Source organism: Eptesicus fuscus, chromosome 2 (genome assembly GCF_027574615.1).
Source record: "Eptesicus fuscus isolate TK198812 chromosome 2, DD_ASM_mEF_20220401, whole genome shotgun sequence".
NCBI classification, from domain to species: domain Eukaryota; kingdom Metazoa; phylum Chordata; class Mammalia; order Chiroptera; family Vespertilionidae; genus Eptesicus; species Eptesicus fuscus.
In genome coordinates this window covers 62261681-62289627 of record NC_072474.1, presented here as the reverse complement: position 1 = coordinate 62289627, position 27947 = coordinate 62261681, and the positions used below count along the sequence as shown (strand labels likewise).

General features: G+C 37.3%; 1 protein-coding gene across 1 annotated transcript in view; it reads right to left on the bottom strand.

Moving 5' to 3' along the window:
* Window positions 1-27947, bottom strand: part of WDFY3 (WD repeat and FYVE domain containing 3) — a 265989-nt gene that overhangs the window by 128912 nt on the left and 109130 nt on the right. The window contains exons 7-13 of the mRNA XM_054727645.1: window positions 22850-23042; window positions 21367-21553; window positions 18944-19110; window positions 6309-6776; window positions 5306-5407; window positions 2041-2234; window positions 321-778 (exon numbers count right to left, since the gene is read on the bottom strand). Of these exons, the coding sequence (XP_054583620.1) occupies window positions 321-778; window positions 2041-2234; window positions 5306-5407; window positions 6309-6776; window positions 18944-19110; window positions 21367-21553; window positions 22850-23042 (1769 nt within the window). The remainder of the gene's footprint in view (window positions 1-320; window positions 779-2040; window positions 2235-5305; window positions 5408-6308; window positions 6777-18943; window positions 19111-21366; window positions 21554-22849; window positions 23043-27947) is intronic.

Genomic DNA, 27947 nt, shown 5'->3' with positions numbered 1-27947 from the left:
CAGAAGGCACCCAATCAATGATTCTCTCTCATCACTGATGTTTCTATCTCTCCCTTCCTCTCTGAAATCAATAAAAATACATTTAAAAAAAAAGAGTTAACTGACCCTGGATTTACAAATAATACACAGATGTCTATGTTGAAAAACTTAACATCAAAGCAATAGTAATATTCACAGATAAAGTGATAGACAAATAATTGAGAGAGAAGATTCAGTTGTTTCCATTTTCCTTCAGGTTAACTTATAATTTAAGCCTTATTGTTGAAGTCATACATAGTATACCCTTTTAATTCAGAGCTTTTGACAGAGCAGAACCATACCTGTCAAAAGAATCTGTGGCTACTTTGTAGAGATAAATAAAGAGTTTACTGCAGTGCCGTAAAGTGGGTGACACCGAGTCCATCGACGTTAAGTCTTCCTCTAAAAGTCTCTGAAATGGCTGTGTATTTGAGGGGAAGACATTCATGGGGCTTATTTTCCTTAGGTCTGAGAAGCAGCCAAGAAATCGAACGGCATCTGCCAATTTCTCATACTGAATCTCTGTTTTGAAGAAATGAGAGTTGGCTGGCTCATAGCGCATTGCTGCAGTCAATGTGCAGAACACAGTGTGGAGAAGTTCAAATACTTGGTTCTGGTTCACTTTCTCCCAGCCATTCTTCGGTGGCGAGCTCAAAGATCTTTCCATGGCAACAAGCAAGGACGTTATGTACACAAACCCTCCAACTTTCCTAAAAACTGTTCTTGACCGATGACTTTCTCGAAGAACTGACAGGAGGGCCTATGGGGGACAAAAAAAAAACTTGTAATTCAAGTAAAATAAAATAAAAACAGACAGGAAATGTCCAAGGTCTATACCACCATTCTGTGAACATATGAAATAAATGTTTTTGTCATTTACCCAAAAAAACAGTCCTGTGAAGCATATCAAATATTTTGCTAATTAAAAAATGCCCTAGAGGCAGAAGATAATTTTAGGAAATGCTATCACATACTCCCTTTGATAGAATAAGGCTATATCCAAATCCTAGCTAAAAAGATTTCCCTATGTCTTTGATAAATAATGATATCAATGAATTCAGTAATTTTTACAAAGTAATGCTTTTATTAAATAAGTAAAATACATAATCTAGTATAATTTTACACAATCACAAGAACTTATGACTGTATGTATATAGGGTATCCTCAAAAAATGTATACCTACTTTGAATAATTACTAATTTCAATGGTTTAAATCTGAAAAGAAAGAAACATCAATTGAGCTATCAGAAAAGATGTATCAGTATGTATACATTTTTTGGGGACACCCTGTATATAAATTGATTTAGTTAAAGGATGAGACAGATAGTCAGGACAGCCAAGACATGAACTATTTCAATTGCTATAAAGTTACCATATACAGATGCTCTGGGAAGAGGCTTTACCTACACATATGTTACAAATCCAATTAAAAAGGAACCAAGAAAAGAGGAAAATGTATGTTAAAAATGTTGGCAACCAAAACACCTTTTGAAGGTACTTGTTTTTTTTCCAATGATCCCTTCAAATATACAAATGTTCCCCAATGTTGACAGGCATGTAGACTTCCTTCTTGTCTATTAAATTGTGGTCAAGTTAATATTGCTTTTAAAATAAAATGCATACTCAAAAGTGTCATTATACTCAATCAAAATAGGATGAAATATACAATAGTATAAAAAATGCAAACATCTCAATATTGATAAGAAAGTAACTGAATAAAGCAAATGTTATAAGAAATATGATTCTAGAAAATAGCTATTATTTCTGTGATGTCTGTGGCAAGAATGGGGCAAAGATACTAGGAGAGGAAGTCAGGGGGGAAGAAGACATATCCCCAGGGCCTTGGAGGCCAGGTTAAAGACACCACCTTTTCTTCTGCTATTACCATTTTGATGTAATTTTAGAAAATGGCAAGAATAGTTCATACTAGTTATAAGTCAGTTAAAAATAACCACAGATTTTAGTAGTAAAAGAGTAGTAATGCAAAAAAAAAAAAAAAAGAGTAGTAATGCAGGCTCTTACCCTTAAAATGTCAGTCTTCAACTGCAGTTCTGTGGGCGGGGCTGAATGCATTAACCCCAGAAGCGTGCCCATGTCATCATCCCCATTTGGAGAGAGCACCAGCTGCTGGATAATCATCAGGGCATGCTGCCGGCATTGGGGGTACCTCACTATATTATGTGCACATCTTGCACCTCCAAATTCTCGGAAAATTCCTTGAAGGGAGAAAAATTTGATCTTTTTGTATGAAGAGTAGCTCAAATAAGACCTACAATAAGAATGCAAATAAGACCTATACACCTATTTCACCTTTTAAATTACAATACAAAATTGCACTGTATGGTGCCAGCAAAAATATGTAAATTTTTTCTAGATTTCCTTAAATGCAAGATTAATGTCCAGATATGTTCACCACATCTAAATTATCCAAATCTAAACATTCAAAAATTTCTTAGGTAGAAACCAAAGAGACTCAATATTTTTATGTCAAGTCTTTAAGCTGAATAATACTTGAAATCAATTTATATAACCCTGTCCAGGTGTCTCAGTTGGTTAGATCATGGTTCCAATATGCCAAGGTTACATACAGGTTTGATCCCTGGTCAGGGCACATACAAGAATCAACCAATGAATGCATAAATAAGTGGAACATCAAATCAACACTCCATTCTCTCTCCCTGCCCCTTCCTTTTCTCTTTCTATAAAAACCAATGAAAGATTTTTTAAAAATCAATGTATGTAAAAAACTTTTAGACAAACAATACCCTAAATGAGATTTAAACTAAACAAGGCTTCCAAAATAGTAAGAAAAGGATAAAATAAAATTATTCTCCAATGAAAAAAATTATAAGGACCCAAACAAACAGAACTGTTCCAAATGCATTATTTAGTTGATTTATTTAATCCTTATCCCCTATTGTACAGATCAGGAGATGAGGCATAAAGAGTTGAGTGATATGGCCAAGGCCACACAGCTGACAAAGGGTAGAGTAGGATTTATGCCTAGATAGCCCAGCTCTATAGATTGTGCTCCAGCCCACAATTGATACTGTTCTCACATCAAATACCATATTCAATATTAAAAAATGGACCAAGTGACCTAAATCACGAATTAGTATTTCCTCCAAACTAAACATTCTCTCCTTTGCACTTTTATAATACCCTGTATATGCCACTATTATAGTACTTTATATCAAAGTCTTAGTATTGTTTATATGTTTGGTCCCCCATTAAACTTTAATTTCCTTCTGGTGTGTGTTTCAGTAAGTATTTCCTGAGAGAATAAGTGTCAGTGTATTTTGCTGTAGCAGCCACTGCCCTCTCTATTTAGTGATTTTCTAATTACTAACTTTTTAAGAATTATATGATCTTGAAATGAGTGTAAGTCATGTGCCTGTGATTTAGCACATGGAAGACCATGTTTACTTCCTGGCTGCATTAGTGTCCATGAGGTAATCATTATTACTAATATTTCTTGAATAGTTCTATGAGCAAAGCACTATTTTAAGTGCCTGAAATCATAGGGTTAGTAATATCTTTCTTAACAAAGAGAAGACAGTTGATGAGAAAAGAATTTTGTAAAAATGTGTGGCAGTCTGAAAGTGATTTTCAGTAATATAGAGTAAGCTCTCCACTCTCATAGATTAGAACTGTTCCTTTCCTCCCTGTGGGTCATGCCACCAAAAAATTTGTCAAAGAATTCTTGTTAGTATATCCCTATAACGTTTCTGACTATCTCAGTCAACTACACCTAGTCTGTAGAAATAAGGAGATTATGCATTATATCATGGACAACCTGTTAATATCATACCCATTAAACCTCATCATATTAATTGTTTGAATTACCTAATAAATTCATTCAATTCTGTCTTGGCATTTGCCCAAAATGCATTTAAATAATTACTTATACAGTTATATTTTCCATTAGGTTGTAATTCCTTTGGGAAAAGAATGAGCTTATCTTTGCATCTCTAACACCTGGCATTGTGCACGAGACACACAATATATGTTATTTTTTTAAATACAGATTTTTTGTTTCAATCTTTTTTATTTTATTGTTAAAAGTATTACAAATAGTAGTACATATGTCTCCTTTTTTCCCCATTGACCTCCCCCCGGCCTCACCTACCCCCTGACACATGCCCTCACCACCCCTCTCCCAGTGTCTTGTGTCCATTAGTTTTGCTTATATGCATGCATACAAGTCCTTTGGTTGAGCTCTTACGTCCCCTACCCCAACCCTCTATGTTGCATTTTGAGTTCTTCTGCATTCAGACGAATAGACATGCATTTGTGCCTTTGCTAGTTCATTCAGTCGTTTGTTTGTTCATGGCATCCCGTAACAAAATTTTTATTTTATTTTTTAAATCTTTATTGTTGAAAGTATTACATATGTTCCCCTTTTTTCCCCATTGACCCCTTCTAGCCTCCCCTGCCCCAGGCCTTCACCACACTATTGTCTGTGTCATGGGTTATGCATATATGCATAAAAGTTCTTTGGTTGATCTCTCCCCACCCCACCCAGCATTCCCTCTAAGATTCGACAACCATAACACTGAAAATGCAATTCAAATTCCTCAGAATGGCCTAAAAAACTCTATATGATCTGTGCACAATCCACTCATCTGAGCTCACCTCCCTATTACTTTCTTCTCTCTCAAGTTGTATTCACATTGTTCCTGAGAGGTTTCTGATGTTGGCTAAAATTTCAAGTATCTTTTTTAAAAGCAAGAGTGATATTTTATAAATACAGTTGGACTGTGTTAATGACAGGTAGAAAAGGACTGAAGAGAAGTTGAGATTTAATGAATCCAATTTACATAAGATTTAATGGATCCAATTTACCTGGGAGAGGCAAGCTTTATTAGAGAATCATTTTTCAATATTTCCCTAAGATTGTAACATTATAATACTCAAACTTGAATTGTTAAACAATTAAGAAAACTGTCGTATGAAGCAGATATTTTGGAAAATATTTAAATAAATAAATTTATTAGACTCAGAACCTGTATTATATAAGTAAAAAATAGAAAAAAGAATACTTCAAACATAAGGCACACAATGAAATATAAGAACATATTTTGAAATAACACTATTAAATATTTTGTCATTAGTATATTGGTAAAGATTGAAAGTATTACATTTCTAGAGATATGATAGTACCATCACTGAATCAATAGTTTTTTCTCTTAAGTGATAAGAGTATTTCAGAAGCAAGAATCATTAGAGAAGCCATAACCAGAGGTAATATTCTCCCAAAGCATTTGCTAGAAGCTTTTCTAATTACCTGCATTTGTGTTTGATCCTTGAAGAAGCAATGTCAAGGTCTCCATAACCAACAAAGCTAGGTGTTTTTGGTCTTCAGTTGAACTATTATTTCTTGAGTCCCCTAGGAAAAAGGATCAGAAGTCCAAATCACAAAAGTAATAAGCTTATTTTTTTATTCAATTTTCTTTTAATAATTTAAAAAGTATTTCTTTAATATTCACACTTACTACTAATACAACTGATATAATACAACCTTTAAAAATGATACACATGTCTACCAGCTACCAAAAGTAAGGTCAAAATCCATGTTTACAGATTTTCTTTTGGTGAGGCTAGAAGGTTAGTTATCTAGCAAATACTGAAAAGGAAAAATGCCAATCAAAGTTAAATATATTCTTCTCACAGGTGTTTTCCTTGTGAAGGAGGTTGATAGGAGAATGCTAGATTATAATGCACCAAAGAGAAACATTTATGAACCATGCTATCTATTTAACTTGTATTATTTAATTCAACACACTTAATACTTAACTTTTAAGTGCCATATACTACCACACTTTCATCAGATTGATCAGAAAGGGTGAAAAACATAAAATTTAAGATACAAAATGATTCTAGATGTGTGTATACATAACATTACTGAAGAGATATAACTATTTGTTCTCTACAGTTAAGACATCTGAAGGCACCTAAACATCCCAATTGCTTCTAGAAGCTTTTTAAAATCCCTCTAGAAAGATAGTAGTAGACACAAGTCATGTGAACCATAAATATTTTCCTCAGTTTTTACCTTAAATTTTCTTCCACCACAATGACATATTTCTGGGTCCCACCTACTCCTTTCCCCAACTTCCGAGCAGAGGCAGAATGAACAAGTTAACTCCGGGAAATACTCATAAAGACGTCACAATAATATACATCAGTAAGTCATTCAAGTCAATAACCAAATGAAAGGCAAACCATGAACAGAACACCTTGTCCCAAGACCTCTGTCAAATAAAATAAAATTATGGAAAATGCTTTACCTTGTTCATTTAGTGCCTGAGTTGGATCCTTCAAGAGGGCAGCATACTTGTGCAAAAGGGTTACCATGACTTCCAGAAGGCCCACCTCCCTGAACACATCTTTAAATATGTAGTCATGTCGTGTAAACTTCAGCAGTGTTTTCATTGCAATAATGCTACAGTGGTAAGAAGAGCTAGATTTTAAGAGAATGCTAACACTAATAAGTTCTTTACAAGGAATATAATTTAAGCTAAAAACAACAAACTCCAACATCTCAAAGTATTTGCTTTGCACTTCTGGGAGTTTAGAAATCTTCTCTGCAAACTGTGACAATGTGTGCTGTGACTCGAGGATGAAATAATTGGCATTGTCAGCCATGTAAATATTTGTGATGGCATCAAGGATGATCTGGGCAAGGAAGTTGGTTTTTGCTTTTAAAAATGCATTCTGAAGAACTGCAAAGGCTTGGACATTTCTCACACTGTGACCTACAATAGAAAATAAGAACACAAAAGTAGGTCTATGTGATATCTTAATCATGGCAACCTTGTCTATTTAAATATGGCATATTGTAACATTTATCAACTGTTTACCAAAACACATCCTGGTTTTATGAAAGATCTTATTTTTTTTCCATCAGGTTCAGCCATTTAATTAAAAATAAGTAACACCAATTAAACTTGTAATGCAATATTGACAATATTCTGATTCAAGAATAGTGTATGTTGAAACATTAGACTATTTTAGAGAATAAAGCATCTTATATAGATTGAGGCTTCAGAGTTTGAAAATGAGAAGGGCTGTTGCTTTTTATTATCTGTAACCTTGACCTTGACTATAAGAAGTTACCTCTCATACTTTCACGCTGAAGAAGTAACAGATTTGAGAACAGCAAGAATGGCAGCAGGAAAATAGGAAGGGAAAAAGTCTCTAGTTTCCAATTTTCCCTTTAAACATTATAACTTTAATTTGGAAATTTCTTTTGTTTTCAAGCTAACAGTGCAATTTCTTTACATATGTTTGTTAAAGCAATTCATGGCCAACTACTAGCTATATTTTTATTTTTATTTGTTTTACTAACTATATTTTTAAACATCTGATTTTCAAACACACCAACTGGAAAAAACAAAAATTTGTATCCGTGGCTTGTATGAGGTGAATTAGTGACAATAATTATAAAGAAATTAACACAAAAAGTATTTGAGGCACATGAAAACAAGTGCTTGCCTCTAAAAACTATCCACGAGTTCAAATCTAGAGCAATATGATTTGCAAGAGTGACAAAAAAATTAACATAGAGCCTTACAGAATAAGCTGAATTTTTAGAAAGAGGATAAACAGAACTAGGAAAAATATAAAATGGGTTAGAAAGACCACTGAGAGTCCCTAGCTTGGGCATTATCTGAAAAATGCAAAGATTAAAAAAAATTTCTATCTATATATGATTTCAATTTTGTTTATTTACAACAAATTTATCCCATATGTGGCAAATACCAAAGGTTTATCTTTACTTCTAGCTCTTCCTTAATAGTATGCTTGTTTTTTTTTTTTTTGAGGACAGCTCCACTTTCTTACTACCAGCAGGTGATTAAAAATAAGCTTAGTCTGGCCAGTGTGGCTCAGTGGCTAAGCACTGACCTGTGAACCAGGAGGTCGCGGTTCAATTCCTGGTCAGGGTGTACCAGGTGTACCAGTTAATAATAGCATTTTTTGTAATCAAAGAAAACACGATAATTTCAAGAGGAACATCAAAAGTGCTTTATTCAAAGTAATGTCCATCGCTAGCTACACATTTCCCCATCTTTCAGGTAATTTGTGGATACTGTCCCAATAGAACTTTACTTGTTTTGAGGCAAACCATTTAGAGACCCAATTTTCCACTTCTTCACATGTTTTGAAGTGCTGCTCAGAAAGTGCGTGTGCCATCGATGGAAACAAGTGGTAATCTGAAGGAGCAAGGTCTGGTGAATACGGCGGGTGGGTTAATACTTCCCAGGCAAGATCTTTTAACGTGTCTTTAGCTGGTTTTGAAGTGTGTGATGGTGCATCATCATGAAGCAAAATTACTTTGCTGTGTCTTCTGGAACATTCTGGTTGTTTCATGATCAAAGCTTGGTTCAAATTGATTATTTGTTGTCGGTAGTGATCAGTATTAATGGTTTCACCTGGTTTTAGAAGCTCATAATACACCACACCTTCCTGATCCCACCAAACACAGAACATTGTCTTCTTTCCAAAGCGATTTGGCCTTGCAGTTGATGTTGATGGTTGACCTGGATCAACCCATGATTTTGTGCATTTGGGATTCTCAAAATAAATCCACTTTTCATTGCCAGTCACAGTTCGATGCAAAAAAGATTTTCTTTCTAGCTGTTGAAGCAACATTTTACTGATGACTTTTCGGATTTCCATTTGTCTTTCGTCCAGTTGATGTGGCACCCATTTTCCTTCCTTTAAAATCTTTACCATTGCTTGTAAATGATCAGAAATTGTTTGCTGAGCAATGTTTAATCTTTCTGCAAGTTGTTTTTGAGTTTGACACGCATCTTCATCCAATAATGCTTGTAATTGTTGGTCTTCAAACTTTTTCGGTTGATCTGGATGTTCTTTGTCTTTCACATCGAAATCATCACTTTTAAAGCATTTAAACCAGCGTTCACAAGTATCTCGAGATGGAGCATGTTCACCATAAGCTTCCCGAAGTATTCAGCAGCACTTTTCTTCAAAATAAAGTAATGAATTAAAACTTCCCGCAAATGCTTTTTTTGGTATGAAATTCGACATTTTTAAGCGTAAAAATATCTATGATGTTAATATCTTCAGCAAATATGACATATGAAGTTTTGAAGCTTGCTGTCAATACAACAAAATAGCATACATATCACATCGCATATATATCAACATATGTGTAACTCCATCTATTGAAAAAAATCCGTATTATTAACGGTACACCTAGTATGCACAGGTTGCAGGCTCAATCCACAATGGGGAATGCAGGAGGCAGGTGATCAAGGATTCTCTCTCATCATTAGTGTTTCTATCTCTCTCTCCCTCTTCCTTCCTCTCTGAAATTATACACACACACACACACACACACACACACACACACACACACACACACATATATATATATTTTTTAAATCTTGATAAAAATAAGCTTAGACAGACTGATGGACATGCAAATGTAAAAGTCTGATTGTATGTGACAAAAAGGTGACAAAGTAAAGAATAACTCTAGTCCTAGCTGGTTTGGCTCAATGGATAGAGCGTTGGCCTGGGACCTGAAGGGTCCTAGGTTCGATTCTGGCCGAGGGCACATGCCTGGGTTGCAGGCTCGATCCTCAGTAGGGGGCGTGCAGGAGGCAGTCAATCAATGATTCTCTCTCATCATTAATGTTTCTCTCTCTCTCTCTCTCTCTCTCTCTCTCTCTCTCTCTCTCTCTCTCCTCCTTCCTCTCTAAAATCAATAAAATATATTTTAATAAAAAGAATAACTCTAACCTATATTTTGCATCTTTTTGCTAAGTGACACTATCTAGTCTCATTATAAAGAAAAGAGTTAAAAAGAGATGAGTTTAGGGTACTATGAGAAAAGTTGGATTTTCCTAAGTTTCATCTTCATTATTGGTTTCAAGTGATGTCACTGACAAAAAACAAGGCATATTGATAACCAACCCGAGAACAAGCTGTCCATCACAAAGAGCTGAAATGAACACAATGTGTACACATACGCATACACACAATTAAATCAAATGTAAAATGTCTTAATCTTGCATACAAAGATAACACTTGAAATGCAATAGTCAGCAGAACATTGGCCTCTTAGTAATTTCTTTTTATAGTAATAAATCTGTCCTGATCCATCCTTAATCCTACTTGTTATCAAATTCATGTAGTGGCTATGAACACAATATAGTTAAAATAGGTTGATCATATAAATGACCAAGGAACTAGAGACTGCTAGTCTCCACCACAGGCTTCAAGAACAGAGCATTTTAACTAATTCAATAACTAATCAGTCTTACTGTACAAAAACTCAATCATTTCCTGTGACTAATCCAGAAAAAGAAATTTTCTATTTGTAATATCATTTTCAAATTTAGTAGATCTTATATACAATGGAACTAAACAAATTTGAACATTTGGCTTTCTATCAGAAAAACTATCTAAAGGAATAGCTGAATAATAACACCAAAATAAGTAGCATATAAATTTGAAGTATATATTTTTTTAAAATATATTTTTATTGATTTTAGAGAGGAAGGAAGAGGGAGAGAGAGATAGAAACATCAATGATGAGAGAGAATCATTGATTGACTGCCTCCTGCACTCCCCACACTGGGGATCGAGCCTACAACCCAGGCTTGTGCCCTTGACCGGAATCGAACCTGGGACCCTTCAGTCCACAGGCCGACGCTCTATCCACCAAGCCAAACCGGCTAGGACTGAAGTATATTTTAAAGCTGATGTTATCAGGTAGTTATTCAGGACTGTCAAAACCATTAAATTTCTACAATATTTAATTGAGAAAGGAGAATAATAATTAAATCTAAAAGATAATTAAAAGACTGCTCTAATATCTTAACTAAACAGATCTATTATGTATAAGTTTCAAATTTTACATTAACTGACTTTAATCTGTTTGGTCACAAATAGCTAAAAATAATAAAGGTAAAGTGAGGAAATCATTCTAACAGATGACAATTACCATCTCATTACTTTCAAGTCTATACAAGCAGAAACAAAAGAAAATGAATTAATCTAAGGTGTGAAAGGATCGTGGAATATACAACAAAAAATAGAGCTTTCTTATTTTCGGAATCTAATGTAAAAGTGAGTGTTTGAAAAAAGAGCCTAAATGATACAGGCATAAGTAAAATGCAATACGAATAAAGTTCTAAATAAGGAAATTCAAGAGTTCATTCCATACTCAGACACTAAATATTGTTATTTTTTAGAGTCAAAGCCAACAGTTATGAAACATTTTAAAGAATGGATCTGAAGTGGTGAGATGAATAGAAGAATGAAAAGGTAAAAAGACACCTATGGTCATCCAGGTGAGTGATCTTCAGAGCCTCAACTAAGGTTGTGGCAGTAAGCTGGCAACGAAGTAAATCCATACATGCTTAGAAAGTATAAGGTGGAAAATACAGTAGGTCCTAGGGTTACATCGGAGATCCGTTCCTACAGCATGATGTAACACTATTTTCACCTTAAGTCAAAACCTATCTATACAAGCATCTACATCACTCACATGGAGCACATAAACAGTAGTAATGAAGTGAAACAGTAAAAAAAATTGAAAAGAAAGATAACAATTCCGGACCTTTACTTGTGGTAAATAAATAATAAAAGATATAAAGCACATACATATGTACATACATAGAAATGACAGAACTTTTTTTTTTAGTAAATAAATGGGAGATGGCAACGTAACCATGAAACGATGTACATCGAGTCCGACGTAACCCGAGGACTGTCTGTAATGACTAAATTACACTTGTGAATGACCAGCAAGGAGGAGGCTGGCTAAACAAGGTGAACGGTTACATTCCAGCAAGCCAGCTGAACATCAACACTGGCCACGAGTGCACCCAGCCCAGAGCTCTTCACAGTAAAGCCCATAACAGAGACTGCAAAGCACTTCAGTTACTAGCTTGAACAAAAATATATTCTTTTCTTATGAAGAGATATATTCTTTATTTTAAAAATATTAAAAACACTCACTCTGCTTAGGGAACAACTTTGAAAGCTATGAAGAGGCATGAATTATGAAACAACCTCAGAATTGTGTTTCTGGAATAATTAAGATGAAAAATCACCATGGAGTTGTTATTAATCAGCAGGATTATTTCTTAAAGGAGAGGACTGTTCCATTTTAAAAAATTTATTTCTTTAGAAAAATCTCTCTGCTGCTGAAGATACAAAGTTTTATAAAAGCTCCTGCTGTACAATATAGAAATAGAAATCCTTTTCAAGCTTTAACATATCAAAACAGATACATTTACCAGCTTCATTAATAACTTAGTTTACTTTTTTCTTTGAAATTATTGATTTCTATATTATTTATTTATATCTAAAAGCAGCAATAAAAATAAGATAGGTAAAGTATATCTATATATAGAGCAACATAAGGCAAATATATTCATGTATCCTCTTTTAAATGTAACTATTGATAAATAGGTAAAAATTTCTTGGTAACAGGAATTTTCTTTTCATAGATCATGAAAGGAAACCAGTGAAATCAGAGAAAATATTTCCCAAAGTACCCTGAACAAGTAACTGGCAAAAGTAAGATAAAGAGTATCAAGTATATCAAAATAGGCACAGCACCAACTTATAAATACTAGGTTTACCGGTTAATAATGTGGATTTTTTTCAATAGATGAAGTTACACATATGTTGATATATTGCGATTTGATATGTATGCTATTTTGTTGTATTGACAACAAACTTCATATATCAAATTTGCTGAAGCCAACTGCCCCCCCCCCCGCCAGGCTGGTTGCCCCCAACTGCCCCACCACCAGCCTGGTCATCCCCAACTGCTGCCCGCCTGCCAGCCTGGTCGCCCCACGCAGCCTGCTATTCAGTCATTTGGTCGTCCCTAACTAACCCCCCTGCCGGCCTGGTTGCCCCACTCAGCCTGCTGTTCAGGCATTTGGTCACCCCTTACCTACCCCCCTGCCGGCCTGGTTGCCCACGCAGCCTGCTGTTCAGTCGTCCATCCGGTTGTTTCGGTCATGATGGCCCCTGGCTTTTTATATATTAGGATAACTCAATAGTTAAATTTAAATAGAAGTCCAAAGGACCCAGAGTAGCCAAAATAATTTTGAAAAGGAAGAACAAAATTGGACAACTTAAGTGACTTTATTTCAAAACTTACTTTCAAGATACAGTAATCAAGATTGTGAGTATTGGCTTAAGACACATTAACTGATGGAGCAGAAAAAAGAAAGGGTCCCATATGGTCATATATGGTCTTTTCAACAAAGAGACCTGGCACACTTGGATATTCATATTGTTTTAAAAAAATCCTACTTCCTATCATATATAAAAATTAACTTAAAATGATTCACAAACCTTAATGTAAGCATTAAAATATGAAACTCCTAGAAGAAATCAGAGAAAGTTTTAGTAAACTGGGCTTAAGATTTCTTAATATGAGGCAAAACCCATAAAATATAGGGTGTCCCCCAAAAATGATACACATCCATTTTTGATAGCTTAATTGATGTTTCTTTTTGGATTTAACCCACTGGAATTAATAATTATTCAGTGTGTATACATATTTTGGGACACTCTGTATCTTAACAATGATAAATTGGACTTCATAAAAATTTAAATTTCTCTTCTTTAGAAAGTGCTAAGGAAAAAAAAAAGGCAAGGCAAGACTAGAAGAACATACTTAAAATACATATTTTATAAAGGACTTATCCAAAATAGAGGTGAAATGGCAAATAAGCATATGAAAAAATGCTCAAAATTATGTAGAAAAATGTGAAGTAAAAAACCACAATTAGAAACTACTACGTACTCACTAGAAAATCTAAAATTAAAAAACAAACAAAAAACTAGCACCATCAAGTGTTGCTGAGGGTGTAAAGCACACTTTCATACGTGGCTGATGTAAATGCAAATTGGGAAAGCCACATTAGAAGACAGTTTGGCAGCTCCTCGTACAATTAAATATACATTTACCATATGACTCAGCAACTCTACTGCTTGGTATTTGTCCCAAACAAATGAAAATGTACATCCAAACAAAAACTTATTTTATATGAATGTTCATAGTAGCTTTATTCTGTTCATCATAGCTTTACTCATGAGAGTTGAAATAAATGCCTGGACAACTTAAGTGACTATTTCAAGACTTACTTTAAAGATACAGTAATCAAGATTGTGTAGTATTGGCTTAAGACACCTTAACCAATGGAACAGAAAAAAGAAAGGGTCCCATATGGTCATATATGGTAGGACAGCCAAACAATGAAATACTATCCAGTATTAAAATGGAACAAACTTCAGGTATCCTATATAATAAAACTCTAATATGCAAATCGACTGAACGGCAGAATGACCTATGATGAACACTGACCAGCAGGGGTTGGACGCTCAATGCAGGAGCTGCCCCTGGTGGTCAGTGCACTCCTACAGGGGGAGTGCCACTCAGACAGAAGCCGTGGCAGGTGGGCAGTAAGGAGCAAGGGGTCCCAGACTGCGAGAGCCCCGGACTACGAGAGGAATGTCTGACTGCCGGCTTAGGCTCGATCCCCCTAAGCTGGCAGGCGGACATCCCCCAGGGAGTCCCGGACTGTGAGAGGGCCCCGATTGCCTGCCAGGCCAAGAGTGCAATGGGCCTCTAGTGTGTGTGTGTGTGTGTGTGTGTGTGTGTGTATGTGTGTGTATGTGTGTGCATGCATATATATATATATTAGTAGCTCGTTTGCACGAAGATTCGTGCAATAGACCTTCATTCACCTGGCTGCCTGCACCAGTTTTCTGCCAGCACCAGGGACCCAGGCCTTGGCTGTGGCCACCGCCTTCTGCCTTCTTTCAGGGTCGGGGCTTGGCCCCGGGCGGTGGCCTGGGGCTCGGCCGCACCCAACATCCCTGCTACGGATCGTAGGAGCCAACCCCCTGCTCGTTGCCTGCGATCTGTGCAGGCTCCCTGCTGGTGCCCAAGGCCAGGAAAGCCTCCGCCCGAGGCTTTCCCGGCCTTGGGCTCCGCCACACCCCAACGTCCCTGCAACGGTTTCCTGGTGGGCGTGGCTTGGTTGATGGGCGTGGCTTGGGCGTAGCGAAGGTGCGGTCAATTTGCATATTTGTCTATTATAAGGTAAGATATATATACTATCTCAACACTGCTAACAACAACAAAAAAAAGACATTCAATATTCCCTTTGTGTGGAATAAATCTATATACACCAATCCATACAATAACATTGCAAAGTAGGCTATGAGAAATAGGTAATTTTGAATTATAAATGAAACTCAAAATTACCTAACTTGATCTATTTATTTTACAGAAGTTTACATTATTTATTTCTGATATTTAGAAAGGTTAGGTCATTCATGGACACCTGACTTCTGACTCTTAGGTCAACATCCTTCCTAGTTAACCTTGCATTCATAAACATATGTCACTGAATTCTAATGGTAATCCCAGGAGGTGCTGGGTTATATATTTATTATCCCTGTTATGGATGAGATAACACCAGGCAGACAAATGAGGAAGGTTAATATTGCTGCATTAATCCTCTCATTACAAAATTATACTATTGTAACTAGCTATTATACCAGTGTCATGATCATACTGATTAACCAAATGAAAGAACAAAAGTCTAAAACAGCAAGTACATTGCTGAGCTATTTTTAAATTAACTAAGAGAAAGAGTTAAATGTAGAGTACTCAAGCTAGAATTGATAAATTAGAAGTATTTTGAGATGCCTAGTTTTTAAATATTGAATAAAATGAAGCTTTAAACTGCTCAGAAAATATGCCTGGATTTCTACTTATTGCAGAGATTTATTTTTACTGATTTTTTGAGAGAGAGGAACATCAATGATGAGAGAGAATCATCCATTGGCGGCCTCCTGCATGCCCCCTACTGGGGATCAAGCCTGAAACTTGGGCATGTACCCTGATGGTGACATTTTGGTTCATGGACGGATGCTCAATCACTGAGTGACACAGGCCAGGCTGCACAGACTAATTTAAAAAGTTCTATATAATCTACACACTGAGGGTACATCTTATCACAGTAAGTTTGACAACTCAGTAATCTAAGTCATGCCTTTTCAGTATAATTTTCTACAATAAATCACATTTAGAATTTTCTAATAAATTCATTTATGCTCATTGACTTAAAAACTTGTAACTGTCTACTATGTCACATAATCCTATCTAATAAAAGAGTAACATGCAAATTAACCATCACTCCGCTGCACCCACAAGCAACGCCCACCAGCCAATCAGGAGTGAGTATGCAAATTAACCCAACCAAGATGGCTGCGGCCACGGAATGAGCCGGAGGCTTGAGTTTCCCTGGCAATGGAGGAAGCCAAGCTTTCCGCACACCCTGACCAGCCCAGGCCTCCACTCAATGCTACAAAGTTTCAATTATAGAAGATACATAAATCCAAACAGAAATGGCGGCAGCCACGGAACTAGAGACAGCAGGAGGCTTGAGTTGCCCCCGGCAATGGAGGAAGCCAAGCTTTCCACACACCCTGGCCTGCCTTGATCTCCACTCAAGGCTACAAAGTTTCAATTATAGAAGACAAATAAATCCCAACAAAAATGGCTGTGGCCATGGAGGGAGCAGGATGCTTGGCTCCGCACAAGGCTACAAAGTTTCAATTATAGAAGATAAATGAATCCCAGATACCAGGGCCTCGGCTTGGGTCGCTGTGGGGCATGGCCGGCCTGCAAACCACCACTGGCCCCTCGCCCAGGCTGCCCCATGCCCCAAGGGAACACCCACCCTGATCCGGGACACCCTTCAGGGCAAACCAACTGGCCCCCACCCGTGCACCAGGCCTCTATCCTATCTAATAAAAGAGTAATATGCAAATTGACCATCACTCCAACACACAAGATGGCTGCCCCCATGTGGACAAGAGATGGCCGCCACAAGATGGCCAGCAGGGGAGGGCAGTTGGGAGGGACCAGGCCTGCAAGGGAGGGCAGTTGGGGGCGATCAAGCCTGCAGGGGAGGGCAGTTAGGGGTGAACAGGCCAGCAGAGGAGGGTAGTTGGGGGCGACTAGGTCTACAGAGAAACGCAGTTGAGGGGGACCCAGGCCTGCATGGGAGAGCAGTTGGGGGGGACCAGGCCTGCAGGGGAGGGCAGTTAGGGGTGACCAGGCTTGCAGGGGAGCAGTTAGGCATCAATGAGGCTGGCAGGGGAGTGGTTAGGGGGTGATCAGGCTGGCAGGCAGAAGCAGTTAGTGGCAATAAGGAAGGCAGGCAGGCAAGCAGTTGGGAGCCAGTAGTCCTGGACTGTGAGAGGTATGTCCGACTGCCCGTTTAGGCCCTTTCCTACCGGGACCGGGCCTAAATGGGCAGTCAGACATCCCTCGAGGGGTCCCAGATTGGAGAGGGTGCAGGCTGGGCTGAGGGACACACACTCCCGTGCACAAATTTCGTGTACCGGGCCTCTAGTACATAGATAATGTCCCGTGAAATTCAAATAGACATGCTGCTATTTTTTGGCTAATTAAATTCTACATGCATATATAATCATACTGCATATTTACCAAGTGACAATCATGTGAAAGAAACCATTAGAGGCCCCCAGGTTCACATTACTTCAGAATGTTCAGAATGGTTATTATATATTTAAAATAAGTAAAAGCACCCTTTCATTTTTTCAGTTGATATTCAATTACAATTGATATTCAATGTTATTTTATATTAGTTTCAGGTATATAGCATAGTGGTTAGACATTTATATAATTTACGAAGTGATCCCTGATACATAGTTATCACAGTACTAGAGGCCCAGTGCACGACATTCATGCACTGGGGGGGTGTGGGGGGGTCCCCTCAGCCTGGCCTATGCCGGCTGTGCCCGGGACCCCTCGGTGGATGTCTGCCTGCCAGCTTAGGCCTGATCCTCCCTCGCTCCTTACTGCCCACCTGCTCTCTGCTCCTTACCGCTCGACGCGCTGCTCCTTAGCGCTGCTGCAAAGGCAGGAGGCTCCCGCCACTGCCACTGCGCTCGCCAGCTGTGAGCCTGGCTTCTGACTGAGCGGCACTCACCCTGTAGAAGCGCACTGGCCACCAGGGGGCAGCTCCTGTGTTCAGCATCTGCCCCCTGGTAATCAGTGTGCATCACAGCGACCAGTGGTTTCACCATTCAGTCTATTTGCATATAAGCCTTTTATTATATAGGATTATTGACTATCTTCCTGAGGAATATGTGACTATTTTCTGACTACTAATTTGTATTCCTTAATCCCTTCAACTTTCTTACCCAATCCCCCATCACCCCTCCCATCTGGCAACTATCAGTTTGTTCTCTGTATCTATGAGTCTGTTTCTGTTCCATTCACTTATTTTGTTCTTTTGGATTCCAACTAAGTGAAAATCACATGGTATTTAAAATTAGCTAGTATTCTTATGTAACTCAATGTTATTAACTATATGGTAAATTTTCTTAGTAAAAGATCACTAGATGAGGAGACAAAGTCAGAATATCTGAACTATAAAATTTATTTTCTGTCACGAAAGAAATGATGTAACTTCTTTGTACTTAGGTTTGCTTAGTTTTAAATATATATACATAGAGAAAAGCACAGAGATTGGAGAGTGTAAGTCATGGTGCAGCCATAAAAAGGGGAAATGTGTTAAAAGTGCCAACATCAAAAGAGGCATGTTTGGGTTATTAAACTGTTTGTATGCTAAAATGAAATATTAAAATATAAATTTCACTGTTTTTATTTTATTATATTTCAGTAATATCATTTTCAGTATTTAATCTGTAAAGACTGTCACTCAAAAAATTATATCATAAAGAGCACAAACTTTAATAAAAAAGAGTTTACCTTTATATAAGTAACAAATAAAGAGCAATCAAAGTCAGATTGCTTCATTCTTTCTCGATTTCTGACTGAAAATGGGAGATAGGGGGTGGGAGACAAGAAACTCACCTTTGCCTGCAGGCTGAGGCACTGCAAATCCAGGCAATAAGAAGGGCGCCCCTGTGGTAATACCAGCTGGTTTTAGTTCACTGACACCGTATGTTGTTAGGGAAGTTATCAGATTAACCAGATCTTTCAAGGCATCTTTGGATTCTGCCTCTTTTGCTTGTTCCAATCTAGGAAGAGTAGGATTTAGCAAATATTTTTTCTTGTTATATTCTCAAATTTAATACAGAAATGTTCAATATTTATATGCCGTAAATAAACGTATCAAGTGCTCCAAAAAGTATCTTCTTGCATTTTCCCTCATATTAAAACACATTTTTTAGAATCTACAAATTTTAAGACATTATGGTGTATTTGGAAAAATACACCAACAGTTTGAAGACCTGATTGGTATCAGTGCTGATTTTGCCATTAGCAGTGCTATTTTAAGTAAATCATTGATCTTTGGTAGAAAGTGTCTATAAAATAATTAGATTAAATATCTCTTAATTTTCCTAAAGCTCTAAGATAGTAAAGTTTCACTGTTTACAAGCAAAACCCTTATTAACTATTTCTTTCCTAAGATATTTTCTCTGCTAACAATTTTAAAAAATGAATTTCTTGGGGAGCATTCTAACACTTCATCTGTATTTCATTAATTAAGGTACTCTATTAGAGGACATTTAAATAAAGTTCTGAGAGGCTAACAATTTTTAAAAACAATCTTAATTACTTCAGAGGAACACTGGAGTGATTGTAGAATCATCTTCTGATTGTGGCTTTACTGAGAATACAAAATGGGTTGCAAAATATAGTTTTTAAAGAATAAGATTTATTGGGGAACCCGCCAATAAAACCAATTACTCCCATTAAAATAAACTTGGAGAATGCACAAAAGTAGAAAAAAAGAAGAAAAAGTATGCTTAGCCTCACACTTGAAGACATGTTAATATTCTGATATATTTTTTAAACTTGTCTTTTTTAATGTGGAAGTTTTGTTTTGATAAGTTATTTTCATATCATATGTAGAATTTTATAACCTTTTTTTCCCTCCCATTTTCTAGTGTTATCCAGGTTTCTCTCTGTTAGTATAAACTCTCCATAAATATGCTTTTAATGGTCATGAAGAACCAACCACTGATTTGGGGAGAGGGAAGTGGGACAGCTAGTGAAACACAGAGTAAAGAAGCACTAACATACAGAAAATGGCATCTAAACTTAAGATTATATCTTTAGGATACAATCTTAAGAGACATTATTGTGTCAAAATGATTATTATGAGGCTTTTGATAATATCTGGTCAACCTGTGTTCTCAAAGGTTTGCACCAATTAATAACCTCTTAGTAATATGAAATAATTATTTCATCAATTTTCAGATGTCTTCGTTTGTAAATTATGATATATATGTAAAATTATATTAGGGTCTGCCTAGTATTAAGTAATAGTATCTTGGAAATAAAATGTTTAAAAAATAGTGCTTGTTTACAATAGATCAAATGACTTAAAAATAACAGATGACCCAGGGCACAACTAGTGAGGCATGAATATCTTTTTCCTAGTATATTTGTAACCAGTCACTTTCCATATATGCATGGAACATTTGGTATGGAAAAGGGGGTAGTGAAACATTTTAGGTTAACTACTTTGTTTTATATATACATTTGTAAGGTCTCACTCAATCTAAATATTCTTGTTATTAACTACATTAATAACAACCCTGAATTACTAAGTAAGGAAAACCAAAAATATAATTAAGTAAGAAGAGTTTACACTTCAGGAAGATTTTAATTAATTAATCAATCTAAGTTTTACTTCTTTATATACTAAAGATTTATTCTTCACATCTAACCACTGATTCTACCATGCTTACAGTCTACATTTACCAATTTAATTCTAAGTTCACTTTATGTATGCTATTCGCAGAAGAGGAATAAAAACAAGTGATTAAAGCCAAGAGTAGATAAAGTATACATTAGATAAGTGTCTGATTCCTTTTTTCCTAACCATCTATATATATAAAAGCCTAAGCAACCGTCTGACGGGTAGCTATGATGCACACTGACCACCAGGGGGCAGATGCTTAACGCAGGAGCAGAAGCCACAGGCATCAAAACATGGAACAGACTGATGAATTTCAGAGGGAAGGAGGGAGGGGGGAGAGTGGGAAGAGATTAACCAAAGATCTTATATGCACACTAGAGGCCTGGTGCACAGATTTGTGCACTGGTGGGGTCCCTTGGCCTGACCTGTGGGGATCAGGCCAAAAGTGGCTCTCCGACATCCCCCGAGTGGTCCCAGATTGCAAGAGGGTGCAGGCCAGGCCAAAGGGTCCCCACCCCCCTGTGCACAAATCCGTGCACTGGGCCTTTAGTCAACTCTATTGTTTCTTTTGATGAAAAAGATTGAGTAGACATTTAAAATACATTCTTGAAATGTGAGGTTTTACCTAAGCAAGAGGTCACAAAGGAAAATATATCCTTGCCATATCCGAAAATCATCCAAAAGAGTTTGGGAAACATCACTGGAATCTTTGAGGAAACAAGAAAGCCCAGCAAACATTTCAACAATTTCTAGGGGAGATAGGTCATCTGATTGCTGCATATTCTGAACACATGTAGATAAACATTCTTTTTCTGTAAGAATAAATAATAAATATGCATTATTTATGGCAATTGCTTAAGAAAACTTTCTTGTTTCTGAGTCAGTGTTTAATAAAACATTAAATTTAAGTTATCTATAAAATACTGTAAGATAAACATTATACAATCTAAAAGTAAATATAAGACTCAAATTCAGTGGGAAAATTCTGCCTCTAATGAGCAAACAAAGAGTAATAAAGGAAGTGTTGAAAAGTAGTTGACATTTATTATAGTTTTTAAATCATTGTTTGGATGTTTTATCATCAAACAAAATGACTGCCTGCTGCCAAATTATATTTTTGATCTTTTATATTAATACAGTAAAAGGATGAAAAAAGTAAAAAACTGTCTTTTAAGTTTAAGAAGACAAATCTAATAATTACTTTAAAGCTCAAATTAGAGTGAATCTAGACCAATGAGATACAGAACTACTAAAGGAAACATAATTTTAAAAATTATGTTTGTACTATACTGTATATTACTAATTTAAAACAGTTATACTCCAATATTTCATCTCTTATCTTTAATGAAATTTATTTGTCTAAAGAAACCCAGTTTCACATAACAAAAGCTAAAAAGATTTAACATGTGAACAGAGGCAAGAAACAGAATTGACAATTTCTCTTTAGTGTTGACAAAGAATCCACTTAAATTTATTTATGCCGCATAAAACAGATTAATATCTGTTAATAAATCTATGAAATATCTTAAGACTTTTAACTGTAGCATCTCAAAAAAACTTTTTATTTCTTCAGTAAAAGGGGGATAGGTTATAACACAGAACTTATATTATAATTGGATATTTACACAAAAATAAAATTATCTTAACTCTTGTACATATCCATCATTTGAACGAAAATTTCTTACATTTGAAATGCTTCACAAATAGAAAAATAAATATATTTTTCTCTTGGCAAATTTCACTTTTAATTATTGATTGATTGATTTAGAGAGAGAGAGAAAGAGGGAGGGAGAGATAGAGGGAGAGAGGGGGGGAGAGAGAGAGAGGGAGAGACAGAGCGAGAAACATAGACCTGTTCATTCCACTTATTTATGCATTCATTGGCTGATTCTTGAATGTGCCCTGACTGGGGATCAAACCTACAACCATGGCATATCCAGAGGATGCTCCAATCAACTGAGCTACCTGGCCAGGGGCTGGCAAATAAAGTTTTTAATTTAAAGAAGAATCTTTGGAAAATTGAGAGATTAAAATAAATCTGTCATCATATGAGGAAGAGAAAAGTGAAAGAAATGTAGAGCACCTAGAATGAATAAAGAGATATTCACCATGGATATACTTCACTACATTGACACTAAGACCGTGACGGGATATGGTCATAAGGACTTCTCCAGCACTCTTCCTCCAAGGCAGGTTATAAGGCGGGCACCAAGAGGTTATTGCACTGAATAAAAGCTGGAGATCATCTTTCTGAGCCAGCTCCTCCGCCGGGGAAACAAAACTGCAGAGTTTCACTAAGATCTAGACAAAACAAAACAAATGTGTATATAAATGAATGGTTGGGGAAGGGAGGACCCAGAAAAGGACTAGGTCTGACCATTAAAAACTCTGAAAGTTCAGGGTTAGTCTGAGCAATCCCATTAAAGCCACAATGACGAGCGCTCTAACTTAGACAGCATTAACAAAAAAACAACTATAATTTAGAAGGGTGTTACAGTAAGACAGTTACCCAGCCCTACTTTTATCAACTTATTAAAAATGTTCTATGTTTACTATTTTCTTTTCATCATGTATTTTTGTATACCTTGCCCTAAGCGGCATAAACCAACAGTAACATTCAAAGTCAATGTTTCAGTTTTCTAGTTTAGTTCTTGAATTCTTAGTTTGTCATAGGTGAAATGCAATTTTCTTCTTTAAAAAGAACAGTTTTAGAGATATGACAAAGTAAAAACAGTAAAACAAAGTAAAAGTATTTTCAAATTGTTCTAATTTCTAGTATACAGGTAGAAGGGGATATTAGAATAATAAAATCATCTTAATTCATAAGTAACTTTTAATTATGTCTAGTAGCCAAAAATCTTCTTAAGCCTAGCTTTCAAGAAAGATTCAAAAAACTTCTTGCCGAAACCGGTTTGGCTCAGTGGATAGAGCATCGGCCTGCGGACTCAAGGGTCCCAGGTTCGATTACGGTCAAGGGCATATACCTTGGTTGTGGGCACATCCCCAGTAGGGGGTGTGCAAGAGGCAGCTGATCGATGTTTCTAACTCTCTATCCCTCTCTCTTCCTCTCTGTAAAAAATCAATAAAATATATTTAAAAAAAAAACAAACTTCTTAAACTCTGGAATGAGTATTTTTTAATTATGAATTGCAAAATACATAGTACTCTGGTGTTCACAGCATTAAAAGCCTGCTACTTGGGTAATTTAGCTATGGTTTCCACCCTCAAAGAATTTTGTTCTTCTAATCTAAATTCAGTGGCAGGAACAGTTAACTTTCCTTCTCTGTGGTACATTTTCTCATCTAACTATTTTTAAAAATATATAATGTTAATAAAATAAGTATAATTTATGAAATAATTTCATTCTATTGAAAGTGCTTCATGAAATCTGAGTATTTCATTATCTGTGGAGAAACTGCTACATAGAAAAAAGTATTTGGTACAGCCTAGGGAATATAATCACTAATACTGTGATAACGATATATGGTGCCAGGTGGGTACTGAAAATATTGGGGGTAGGAGACACTCTGTAAAGTATATGACTGTCTAACCACTATTCTGTATACCTGAAACTAAAACAAAATAGTATGAAAGTAAACTGTAATTGAAAGTTTGCAAAGAAGTATTTGAAATGTCATGGTTTGTCTGAGAAAGGTAGGTCTTGCTTTCCTTATTTTCTTCAATGCAAAAATCTAATTAAATACAAGAGCTTTCTAAATCATAGATGCCAAATATCAAGAAGATAAAAAAGGATTAGGAATTCAGACAAAAACAAAATATAAAATCAGTAATATAGGCACCCTACACACAAAATAATGCCTGGAGATATTGTTGAATACTTAATGCCCATTAATATGTGTAATATGTATATATTTTCCCCTATGTATCAAATGCAACATAAAGCCACATGGGGAAAAAAAGGTAGTTAATCGCAGCAAAGACATATGCTCAGAAGAGTGTATTGTTGATTTTACTTTTCTTGGGTTCTCACATTACCCTGTCTGAGAGGGATGAACATCATTTCTCTAATTTGCCACATAAGAGCAAACCCAAAAATAAAATACTTATTTCTAGATCAATTCTGTATTCTCAAAAATAAAATGGATTTAATTTCTTGAAGTTATTGACTCTTAAGATAATAGGTTCTTAATCTTTAAAGGCAAAGGTATTCTTACAAATATCTAATACAATCCTTTCTTTTGACAAACAAGAAAACTGAAGGCCTATGTCTCCTCCCTCTCGGCCCTACACTTCCATTTCTATTTGTGGGGACTCTGTCACAAAGTCCAGCCACATGTGGCAGAGCAATAATTGGCTCCATCAATGCAAATGAAAAAACAAAACAAAACAAATCCATCAAAAAAAAAAACCCACAAAAACCAAAAGCCTACATGGAGCAATACCAACTGCTAAGGGCCCAGGAAACCATCTGTCACATAATATAAACACAGGAATTTAATCTATCAAAAACACTATGTGTTCTGAAAACATGTGATAAGTTAGATCTTCTAGACAAAATGATGAAAACAATGTCCAGCCTGGGATGAGAAACTAAGAAAGGGAAGTGACCTGGTGCACTGAAGAAGCAATGGGAGAGAGAGGAGGTGGGAGAGCCTGGTCTAACCACTGTCCCATCCTGCTGAGAATCACAGCTGGGATACCATCTTTCTGTAAATGGGGAGTTTCATTTAAATGCTCTCTTGAGTCAATTCAGTCCTTCACATTCAATGATTCCAATATGCCAAAATGAATCTTACATTTAGTTGAAAGCACCCATTGTTTTCAGGTGTAGAAAAAATTTAAAGTTTTAGAAATTTTTGCTATACTTATTTTCTACTAGAGGCCCGGTGCACGAAATTCATGCACGGGGGGCGGAGGGTTGTCCCGCAGTCCAGCCTGCACCCTCTCCAATCTGGGACCCATCAGGGGATGTCTGATCCCGGATCAGGCCTAAACGGGCAGTTGGACATCCCTCTCACAATCCAGGACTGCTGGCTCCCAACTGCTCTGCCTGCCTGCCTTCCTGATTGCCCCTAACCGCTTCTGCCTGCCAGCCTGATCACCCCCTAACCACTCCCATGCCAGGCTGACTGATGTCTAACTGCTCCCCTGCCAGCCTGTTTGCCCCCAACTTTCCTCTTCTGCCAGCCTGGTCACCCCTAACTGCCCTCCCCTGCAAGGTTGATCGCCCCCAGCTGCCCTTCCTTGCATGCCTGGTCCCTCTCAACTGCCCTCCCTTGAGGGTCTGGTGCCTCCCAACTGCCCTCTCCTGCTTGCCTGATCACCCACAACTGTCCTCCCTTGCAGGCCTGGTCCCTCCCAACTGCCCTCCCCTGCTGGCCATCTTGTGTCCACATGGAGCAGGATCTTTGACCACATGGGGGCAGCCATCTTGTGTTGGAGTGATGGTCAATCTGCATATTACTCTTTTATTAGATAGGATAGAGGCCTGGTGCATGGGTGGGGGCCAGCTGGTTTGCCCTGAAGGGTGTTCTGGATCAGGGTGGGGGTTCCCTTGGGGTATGGGGCGGCCTGGGCAAGGGGCCTGTGGTGGTTTGCAGGCCAGCCATGCCCCCCCACGACCCAAGCGGAGGCCCTGGTATCTGGAATTTATCTTCTACAATTGAAACTTTGTAGCCTGGAGCAGAGCCAAGCCTCCTGCTCGCTCCGTGGCGGCAGCCATTTCTGTTGGAATTTATGTATCTTCTATAATTGAAACTTTGTAGCCTGGAGTGAAGGCCTGAGCCGGCCAGGGCTGCAGAAGCTTGGCTTCCTCCATCGCCCGGGGCAACCCAAGCCTCCTGCTCTTCCAGCTCAGTGGCTGCTGCCATTTCTGTTGGAATTTATTTACCCTCTATAATTGAAACTTTGTACCCTTGAGTGGAGGCCTGGGCCCACCAGGGTGTGTGGAAAGCTTGGCTTCCTCCATTGCCAGGGAAACCCAAGCCTCCCTCCTGCTCTCTGTGGCTGCAGCCATCTTGGTTGAGATTAATTTGCATACTCGCTCTGATTGGCTGGTGGGCGTGGCTGGTGGGTGTAGTGGAGTGATGGTTAATTTGCGTATTACTCTTTTATTAGATGGGATTAAAAATATACAATTCTGGGGGCGGGGGTCAATCAGGGAAAAGGGAGACATATGTAAAACTTTAGACAATATACACATACACACAATTCTGCCCTAGCTGGTTTGGCTCAGCAGAGAAGAGTGTTGGCCTGTGGATCAAAGGGTCCTGGATTTGATTCCCTTGAGGTCAAGGGCATGTATCTCGGTTGCAGGCTCCTCCCCAAGCCTGGGGCCCTGGTTGGGGCTCATGCAGGAGGCAACCAATCAATGTGTTTCTCTCACATCATGTTTCTTCTCTATCTTTCCATCTCTCTTCCATTTTCTCTAAAAAAAAAAAAAAAATCAACGAAAAAATACCCTCAGGTGAGGATTCAAAAAAAAAATTACAAAATTATGCTTCCATTTATTGCCTAAAGCATTAATTCCATCTTTAGAAGGGCTTTATTGAAACAGGGCAACTAATCTAATCAACACTGTCTAAAAACAGCTTTAATTCCCATGAGGTTTACTCCTTCATTTACTCCCACTGCTTTTCTCATCCATTCTAATTCAGGAGTCACATTAACCTGAGTTCTAATCCTATTCTGCCATTTGCTCTCACTGCCATTTGTGGGGAAAACAAAAATTCTGAAGTCATGGGTTATCTTGCAAATTATGAGGTAAGGGTTATTTAAGTTCACCACTAGCACAAAAGTATCTAATATAAATCAAGTGTCCAATAAATATTTGCTGAATTAGTATTTTATTATCCTGTATTTTCCTTTTTAAAACTGCCTTACCCTCCCACTCCCATCCTTTCATGGCTAGCAGCTCTACAGAGTACAGTCATTCCTGCAGTAAACACCCCAGTTATATGGGGTGAAACTGTCATCTGGACTTACTCTACCTTACCTACTGCAGATGCACTACCCTACTTCGTGGTGGTGACAACAGCGCAATCACAGGTACTTTCATTTCATATCTACTATGTCCTAAGGGAGAACTGTAGGTTTGTGTATTATTTCATTTAATTTTCACAAAAACCCTTTAGGTAGGTATCATTATCTTCATTTTAGAGGTGAAAAAGCTGTATCTTAGGTGATATAATTTCAGAGAACTGGATACAAGCAGGAGTGGGGTTTTTTATTGAGGTGAAAACACGT